At 38.6% G+C, this 10150-nt stretch overlaps 1 protein-coding gene across 1 annotated transcript; it reads left to right on the forward strand.

The window, feature by feature from the left end:
* The first annotated feature begins 233 nt into the window (after positions 1-233).
* On the forward strand, positions 234-8213 carry LOC148863417 (putative U-box domain-containing protein 42). The gene is made up of 4 exons (XM_088975054.1): positions 234-996; positions 2795-4045; positions 4686-4995; positions 6333-8213. The coding sequence occupies exons 1-4, from the start codon at positions 991-993 to the stop codon at positions 7892-7894; spliced, it is 3129 nt and encodes a 1042-aa protein (XP_088831180.1). The 5' UTR covers positions 234-990; the 3' UTR covers positions 7895-8213.
* The last annotated feature ends 1937 nt before the right edge of the window (positions 8214-10150 follow it).

Here is a 10150-nt window from a genome sequence, read left to right on the forward strand (position 1 = left end):
GTCAGCATTAATTGAGTTTGGGTAAGGGGTTCTCCCATAGGTAAGTAAATAATGGAAGCAACCGCCCACCGAACCCTCTGATCTCATGGATGGCGTACCAAATTGGAATCCATCCAATGTGCAGCTCACTCTAGACGGGCTTTACGGCCCGTTTGTGGGGATGGGCTGAATGTTCAGCAATTAGCTGCTTTGAAACGCTCTGGCCTCCGGATAAGCTATATTCAAAGAGGATGAGGACAGCCCTTCAAACTAGCCGATTTGGGCTCTCTCGATTTTTCACCAAAGATATAGCTTCAGTGTAGAGCCACCTCGGAAAGCCAGAAGCAGCGCGCTGCGCTTCGAGCCTTCTCTACCCTCTCAAACGGTCACTTCATCAACTTTTGGGCTAGCAGTTACACCTGGTCCTGGTGGTTCGTTAAGCTTGGATTGCACTGGTTGGGGACACAAACGTCAGCATGAGTTCATGTTTGATAAGTCCATGGCTGCTTGGAGTGCATGAGCCATGGCGTTAGAAGCAAGAAGAGACCGTTTCAATGGGTTGCTACTTGCTAGAGTACATCTACATTCATTAAATTCTTAAACTGAGATAAATCGATACATTCATATCGGAACCCAGATGCCGCTTGATTCAATACATTGGATATTACACCACGATTTATCTCAATCAGCATGCGAATCAGTACTCAGGTTTTCCACATTGAAGTAACCCTTTAAAAAATGGCAGAAAAGAATCTCCCACCAATCCATAGCCGTTCAAGTTTGCTCATTCTCCGGCCACTGTGACTAAGTCATTTAAGAGAGAGAGAGAGAGAGAGAGAGAGAGAGAGAGAGAGAGAGAGAGAGGTCTTATAAGAGGTTGGATTCTCTTCTTGAACAGCATCCATGACAAATCTTCCCCAGCAGCCAGCATGAGGAGTGCAGAACTTATAAGAGGTTGGATTCTCCTACCAGGAAGAACAATTGAGATAGCAGTTCATTGACTTCAGTCATATGTCGGTAAGCAATTCTAATTTTATCTCCAACTTTTTTGTTTATCATTATGAGTCTTCTAAATTCTAACTTGTAAATAAAGGCTGATCATACTTAATTTGGAGGGATGATGCTAATCTATTGGAGCTCAGATAGATTACATAGTGGTTAACTTTGGAGTATCGATTAAGATGAACCAAAAAATTATCAGCCCATAAACAGTGTTTGTAAATACGAAAACTAAATGAAAACTCTGGGAAAACAAGTTCCTTTTTTTTTCCTTTTGTTTCTTTCATTCTTTGGCAAACCCGGAAAAAAAACTCGTCTGGAAAACAAGATAGAGCTCATAGGTAATAACAGATTTGCTCTTCAAATTTTCAGTTAAAGCTAAACTATCAGGTAATAGTTTAATCTCAATAGAATTTTCTTTAGTTATAAAAAATCGAAGGTAATAACAGATTTACTCTTTGTAAGGATTTGGAGATTTAAATTGAACCATTCCAGGTCAGAAAAATTGCTTCATATGCTATCACTAGGTACTGCCCCATGCCTCAACTTTGGGGCACGGACAGACCATTTTACAGGCATTAATTTTTCAAGGTAATCCGCTGCAGTCATCTTCTTGAGAGCTGAGAAGGGAAAGAACTGAAGCAAAGAGCCAAAAGAGTACCACCTTGACAAAGTTTACTATATTCCCCACCTCCTTCCTAAAAGAAAACAAGAAAATAAAAATCAGAACCCTGTTATTTTTCAGAAAAAAGAAAAAGAAAAAGAAAAGGATCAGAGCTCTGACAGAATGGTAGTTTTGGATTTTTGGGTGATCCCATCTGCCTCCAAGTATCCTAATCTTACTGAGTGGTTTCTCAGGTTCTCTAACACATGCCATCTATCAATACTTTACAGCTTCCTTTGTGGCTTTTAGAATCAGAACTCTGACAGAGTTACACTCTTAGTTGATTTCTATCAGTCTCCAAGCATCGTAATCTTAACAAGAGGTTCTCGTGTTCTTTAATATCCGCTTACTGTTCATATTTTGGTACACTCTTGATCTGTGGCTTTTAGAATTCTGAGACAACAAAAAGATGTCTCCAAAGAGCATTTGCATCCAAGAAATCTAAAGTCCCAATTAATATTTAATCAGCATTAGTCCTAAACTAATGCAAGTATGACAATTGAAGGCCCTCTTTGGTTTGTTCGTCATTCTCCCAACTTTGGGTGGTTCACTTCATTTTGATAATTTGATAACTTGGTAAGTTCCTAGAAATTTCTCTCTAATTACCCGAGTAATACTATGCACTTCAACACATTATTACATTGTCATCCCCTTCACGGGATACACACAAGGCCAAATTCAGTCATTCTAGGAACTTATCAAGCTATAATAGTATCAGAGACACTAGTCCTGTTTAGTAGGCAATCCATAGCAGGACTGAATGGGTCTTACATTCCTAGAGAAGTCCTAAACTTGCCTTTTTAGTGCAGGTTTATCAAGGGGCATGAAAAAAAAAACTAATTATTTCTCCTAAAGTAGGGCTATTTATTAAGAAACACTTTCATGCACTTGAAAGGGCAAACCTATTGCATGGTCCTTAGCTAATTCTAAGTATGTTCTTTTGATTTTGTCATACTGCACAGTTTGAACTAAGTTGTTTCAAATTATATATTTACATATGAAATAAAGTATAATGATAAACTAGGCCCTTGGCGGGTCAGTGTGTTTGATACTCTCTTTCTGATAATAAGTAGCCAGTTGTTGGAAGTGTAAAAGCAACTTGGGAATGGTCCCATGCTACAACCAAAATAACCTGTTTCGTTTCCTTTTCAGCTGGTTGAAGATACAAGTCCAATTGTAGTTCTTGGACAGACACTATTGGCTACAATTTCCGAGATCACAGCCTCAGTTGTATGTGTTGAGATAGAACAGGAGAACTTCATGGAAGTTGGATGCTATCTTGATCGAACTTCTCCAGCAATAATTGAGTTGCAGTTTAGTGAGAATAAACCACTAAATGCAATTGAGATTCTACAAACTCTAACTAAAAGCATAAATCATGCCAAGGATCTCATGGAAAAATGTCATACCAAAGGCCATTCAATTCTAGATGCAGAAGTCAAAAGCATAATAGAACAACTGGAGGGAGTGATAAAAGACATAGGTGAGGGGTTGAGCTTAATACCATCTTCAATGTTCAAAGAGCAGGAATATGCAGAAGTTGCAATCAGGTCTCTTTCACAGGAGATGCAAAATGCTCACTTTAAAGTTAGTCCAACTGAAGCATCAGATACCAAAGATGCAGTACAGGTCCAGTCTCTTTCAGAGGAGATTCAAAATGTTAAGTTTGAAAACAGTCAGACTGAAGTACCAGAGACTAAAGAGACAATACATGTCCAGCCTCTGAAACAGTTACCAGAGGAAGAACACACAGCAATAGAAACAGATCTTTATTCCATCAATGCCGAGTTTTTCACTGATGATCTCCAGTCAATAGACATGCTACATCTCACCGGCTCCCCTAAAGGCATGAAATTCATTGATCAAGTGAGCCTTGGAAACAGTAGTAACCAGTATTTGAAAACATTGCCACAGGTGGCTGAGTACATTGAGCCTCTATATGAAGCTTTCATATGTCCACTCACACAGAAAATCATGGATGATCCAGTCACCATTGAAAATGGAGTGACCTATGAGAGGAGGGCTATAACAGAGTGGTTCAAGAAGTTTGAAGATAGTTCAGATGTAATCTGCCCAACCACAGGGAAAAAACTATCAACTAGAGATTTAAAGACCAATGTAGCTTTAAAGACCACAATAGAAGAGTGGAAGGAAAGAAATGAAGCAGCAAGGATAAAAGTTGCCCGGGCAGCTTTGTCATTAGCCAGCTCAGACAATATGATCCTTGAGGCACTAAAGGACTTGCAAGATCTCTGCCAACAGAAGAAACAAAATAAAGTACAGGCACGTAACATGGGAATGTTATCATTACTTGCTCATGTTCTGGAGTATAAAGACAGGAAGGTTAGGTGTGCAACACTGGACACATTACGGTTACTAGTCAAGGAAGATGATGAGGGCAAGGTTTAATTCGTTCTAACTTCTAACCATGAAATATTGTTATTTTTCCTTTACCAATGCAACACAAATTTAATGAGGAGCAACTAATGCTTGACTGATCCCTGCATTACACCATGGTTTTTATAATTGACTAGTTATGTGGTTGTACTGGATGACCATTTCTTCTAGTTATCATTTTTCATATCTTATATATAAAATAAGTTTAATGTTCCATATAAGGGAAATCTCTTTCAATTATGACAATTTTTGCAAAATTAACAGGCATATTGGGTTCATTTGGGTTGAAACATGTCTGACATTGGCAAAAGAGTTTAATATTCCATATAAGGGAAAGTGATTTCTTTAGGAGATCGACACTATAAATCAAAAAAGTTTTTTATACTTGCTACTTGTTGGGAATTTGACATTTCTGACCATGGGTATAAAACCTTCACTGCATATTTCCTTCTTTCCTTGCCTACATGGTGTTAGGATTCCCTGTATATCATGATGATGTTCCTATTCTATGGTATGACAACAGTAACTGTATTATGTAACTATATGAGACTTTTGATTGGTCAATGGGGGGGGGGGGAGAGAGACTTTAAAAATGAAAAATTATTTACATCTGATAAATTGCAACATGGTTTGGATCTCTTTGCAGGATACCATTGAACAGACAAAGGCAATTCCAACAACAATCAAAATGTTGTCAAGTAACTACCTTCCAGAGAAACATGCATCTTTGCTGTTCTTGCTTGAAATTTCTAGGTGCAAATCACTTTGTGAGAAGATTGGATCAGTTACTGGGGGCATTCTGATGCTGATCACAATGAAATACAACTATTCTTATGATCCCTTTGCTGCTGAGAAAGCTGATGAAATCCTACGGAATTTGGAAACATCTTCAAAAAATGTTATGTGCATGGCAGAGAATGGCCTCTTGGAACCACTTCTACACCATCTTATTGAAGGTATATCATCAAATCTTGCAGCATCATCAGTATCCCTCTGTGTGTATTCATCTGCACATTCACTTATGCAGAGATGACAAAAACCTAATACTGTAGTTTTCCATGTAGGCATTCCTTCTACTTGTTTCTTTTTCCTGAGACTAATATTCCTCAGAAGGGGGTGGAAGTTGTGTGACATAATGTCTTAATATTTCATGATATGCATCACTAGTTCAACAAAACCTTCTGATCAAATATATTCTCTTTAAGATTCATTAAATTTTGAATAAACTATTTCAATACATACTATGGTAGAATAAATGGCTGATATTCACAGGTTTTACATGTGAGCATCATCTTTCTGGCATGTCTCAAAAAAAAAGGTTATTTTGTTATGATAACATCATATATAATATGTTTGATCTTGTTAGGCTCACAACAACCACCAACAGGATGAAACCACAGTGTTTGAGATAAAACAACAACCAAGAGAACCCAATAGAAACATAAAAACAAATTAAATCCAATCAAATACAAGAAAAACAAGTTCTGCGAAGTTGCCAAGAACATAAAGGATTTATGTGGTTCAGCCTTACTTCCTATATCCACGGGAGAGATGAAACCATTCTTCAGTATAAAAGAGAATGAGAAGCAATACAGGTACCATGTGGTTTGGAACCCAAACTAACCCTTAACTCTTGTACACCTGTTTTCCCTTTGCTCTCTCAAACCCAAAGAACTCAAACAACAGGGAAAAAAACACTCTCACACCAAGAGCACCCTCTCTCACTGCTTCTTTTTCTCTCTAAAAATCTCTCACTTTCCACATACAAAAGAAACCTTTTATTATGTAAAGCCCACTGTAACTTAAAGTGGGACCACACACACCATTAGGTTACAACCCAATGCAAAGGTTAAAATAGGACATAAACCAAACAGATCTTACATAAATGGAGACAAAATGAAGCAACCATGAGTCCATGATAAAGATGTTTCCTAGCTTCTCTTGAGTCAAGATCACCTGGAATTTGAGTAGATACTGGTTTTTCCACTTAAAAACATAAAATTGTTATTTGATCAGAAAATTGAACAAGTTATTTATTTTGAAATGTCTTCACTATTTGTTTCTGAGAAAGTTCCCTTTAGGAGGTCTATATCCATCCATAAATGAAAATTTGGAAATACCATTTTCATGAATGGCTTATAATCGTCAATTGAGAATCACTAAACTACTAAACTTTCTAAATAGATATATGCATTTTATCTCCCAAGAAACCATAACCAGATGATTTGCACCAATTTAACTCAAATATCTAGCAAGACTCTACCACTTCTGTTTTCTTAAAAATTTGAAACAGGTACAGAAGAGATGCAAATGGAAATGGCAAGGTGCCTTGGAGAAATTATTCTTGCACGGCAGATCAGAACACATGTGGCTGAGAGAGCTTCTCCACCTCTGATTAAGATGGTGCACAGTGGAAACTCCCTAACGAGGAAGGCAGCATTAAAAGCTCTAGTTCAGATCTCATCCTACAGTCCTAACAGAAGAATACTTGTGAATGCTGGTACGGTGCCAATCATGATTGAAGAGATTTTCAAAAGGACAACCGACAATGAGCCCATGGATGCTAAGGAAGAATCTATTGCAATCCTTGCAAATATACTTGAGTCTGATCAAGCTCCAGAAGACCTCCAAGTAAGCACCCAAGGTCGCACAATGGCATCAGACCATGTTGTGTACAAAATCATCCAGATGTTGAAGAGTTCATCCCAAGATGAGGTCAAATTCAACCTCATTAGGATCCTCCTCTGCCTCACAAATGCCCCTAAAGCAACAGTGACCATTGTTTCTGTTGTCAAAGAGACTGAAGTTAGCTACAACCTGATAGAATTGATCAATTCTCCACATGAGAAACTTGGAATTGCATCAATTAAACTCCTCATAACACTTTCACCCTACATAGGGCACACACTTTCTGAAAGGCTCTGTAAGACTAGAGGTCAACCAGAGAGCCTAATCAAGAAGCCAACAGAAATAAACCGAATCACTGAAAAACATGCAGTTTCAGCCAACTTCCTAGCTAGGCTTCCCCGCCAAAACCTAACACTCAATCTAGCCCTCCTCCACAAGAACACAGTCCCTACAATCCTTGAAACAATAAATGAAATCCAAATAACTGGAACAAGAGCAAGTAGGTTTGCTATTTCATACCTAGAAGGCCTAGTAGGCATTCTTGTCAGATTCACAACTACACTATACGAACCTCAAGTGCTACTACTAGCAAAAAGCCATAACCTCGCATCAGTTTTCACAGAACTACTCATAAGAACAGAAAGTGATGAAATTCAGAAACTATCAGCAATTGGGTTAGAGAACTTTTCATCAGAATCCATAAATCTATCAAGACCACCACAACTTAAAAAATCCAACTCCAAGATAACCAGGCTTCTGTCATTTCATTCATCAAAGGAGCGGAGTACACAAATCTGCCCAGTTCACAGAGGAGCTTGTTCTTCACAGACCACCTTTTGCTTGCTTGATAACAAGGCTGTGGAAAGGTTGTTGGCTTGTTTGGACCATGAAAATGTTGAGGTGGTTGAGGCTGCGCTCTCGGCTCTATGTACCTTGTTGGATGACAAGGTTGATGTGGACAAGAGTGTGAGTTTGTTGAATGAAATGAATGCCATCCAGCATCTCTTGAATGTTATGAGGGAGCATAGAAAGGAGAGTGTGCAACAAAAATCATTCTGGCTGGTTGAGAGGTTCTTGGTGAGAGATGGAGGCAGATCTGTTTCTGTTTTATCACAGGACAGGTTCTTGCCTTCTATATTGGTAAGTGCTTTCCATGGCGGGGATGTAAACACAAGGCAGATGGCTGAGAAAATTTTGAGGCATTTGAATAAGATGCCAAACTTCTGAACACCCAAATTCTAAAGATGCTTTCAGATTTACTGGTTACAATGCAAGAACCAAGTTCAAAATATGCAACAATGCTCTGACTTTGTTAGTAGAATTTGAACAAAATTCCATCAATACAGGTGGGACGTATTGCCTGCTTGACTAAAGAATGAGCTAGTGTTAAAGATCCTGAGTACAGCTATGTAATATTGTAATGTAACTTTGGATTAAGTGCCACCTCCAATAGCTCTCTAAGGCTAATAACTTCTGCACATTCAGGGGTACTTTGCTGTAAATGTTCTGATAGAAGTAGCAATTAATCCGTCTATCCCTTGTTAAATACCCTACTACTGCTGCGGATTTTAAGTCTTTAGTAGCTGCTTCAACAAACCACAAGGAATAATCAGCGTCTCTGGGATGGTTGCATTGTATATGCAAGTGAAGCCTATGGCCGTGATCTAATGTGTTCAAAAGTTGGGTACGTAGGATTAAGGTCCCTATGTGTCACAACTGCGACATGCAGGAGAAACTGATTAATGGCTCCCGACACCCAACTAGCAAAATCATTTGTCAAAAGTCAACATAAACCGGATGGTCGTAGCCCATAGGCACCAAATTGATGGCTAAAATCATCTGATACAAAATAAAGATTGTATAGGATAGGTTTCAGAGAACAGAACAACCCACTCGATGATCCCATAAGATCACATGCCTTGGGTTTCAGCTCCTCATGATCAAAAACCATAATTCTCAACCACATACTTGAAGTGTTTGTCTCTTCCAAGGACAAGCAAAATGGAGATCATCGACTTTTTTGGGCTGGAGGAAAAAGAAAAAAGAACTTTTGGGGTGTAGACATCTGACCTATAGAATCACCCGACAATAGTATTTGTTCAAACTTCAAAAGTTGAGCAAGGCCAGAAGATGCTAAATTGTAAGGCTGCAAGCCTGCAATGCCTAAAATCAGGATATTTCCGCTCTTTTGCAACCATGGATCATTAACTTAAAAGGGTGAATAAAAAAAAGGAAAAAGAAAGAGAAAAAATGGCATAACAACATCAACAGGTAAATGTGTAGGGGCGGGGGAGATTTTGGCAGAGAACTTTATTTTAATGCTAGCATAGCTTTAAATGAAATTTCAGAATATACAAGTTTTGGCGAACTACACTGAAATGTCAAATTGAATATTTGGCCTAGATATTTCAGACAAAGTTTCAGAATATTTTGGAATAATTTTTACATAAATTTTCGAATATTTTAAAATAAACAAAGTTTCATTTTTTACAAGCTTTAGCGGTATTTTTTTCGGCTTTATAAATCTTAAAGAATTATATTTGTGTTTTTGACGGCAGAAATAAGGATTTATCAAGATTCCTAAGAATTGAAATGAACATTCCGGAATTCCCCATGTGGCCATGTCAATTTGAATTTCACTAAAAACCATTTGAAATAACCACCTAGCCTCTTAGGAATCTCTTACCACATAGAATTTCATTAAAATCAAAAGCTGACAATACAGACTTTGTGGAAATGGATTCAAAGTGCAAAAATTGATAATTTAAACCCTGAGCCAATTTACTTGCTCTCTTCTTTAGTTATAATGAGGGTAGTTTGGACGTTGGTCCACTTTACTGGTTGGTCGAATTGCAAGAAAAATGACACTCTGAGGATCCGAAGTGGTTTATCTGGTGTGGGTGTTCCAATGCATAAGTTAGTACTTTGTGTGTGAGCTGAAAATTTATATATTATAAGGTTAGTGAGCAAATAATCACATGCACCTTGTGTCGTTTGGGTTGGTGCCCTTATGTAGATGAGTTACCATAGGCCTTATGAAAACACCTCCGAGATCCCCAGTCCATGCTACTAGGAATCCGTTCCGTACCAGGAGGTGGACATAGTATTAACTGATAAGGCTTATCGAGTCCGTTCGATCCAAGCGGGATAAAGATAAGGCTTGCAAACATACGGCTTGATCTGGGAGAGCTCGGAGGCAGCTGGCTAGCTTCTAAAAGTTGGCTACGTGTCACCTCGACAGGTCGAGACATCACGAGCTGCTCGGACCTTGGTCTTGGTCAACGTACCCAAGCTGATCTGGCTCATTGAGGTGGAAGGGAATGTCAAGTCATCATCTAGTCAGTAGGTCGCTTCCACATGTCCGGGTGTTGATAGGTCGGGCCAAATTACCCCTCATCAAGTTAGGAATTCAAGATTTCCACTAGTCTTCATGTGGGTCACTACTATTTGCCCAAGACATTTGTTCTACAATGCCTGTTCTTT

This window comes from Nelumbo lutea, chromosome 3, assembly GCF_056320005.1.
Source record: "Nelumbo lutea isolate HS-2025 chromosome 3, American lotus-T2T, whole genome shotgun sequence".
In the NCBI taxonomy this organism is placed as follows: Eukaryota; Viridiplantae; Streptophyta; class Magnoliopsida; order Proteales; family Nelumbonaceae; genus Nelumbo; species Nelumbo lutea.

What these genes read in the sequence shown, in the direction of transcription:
- LOC148863417 (XM_088975054.1), top strand. An exon ending in AGGAAGATGATGAGGGCAAG is followed by an intron (nt 4,046 to 4,685) that starts GTTTAATTCGTT and finishes ATCTCTTTGCAG; the next exon opens with GATACCATTGAACAGACAAA. An exon ending in TCTACACCATCTTATTGAAG is followed by an intron (nt 4,996 to 6,332) that starts GTATATCATCAA and finishes AATTTGAAACAG; the next exon opens with GTACAGAAGAGATGCAAATG.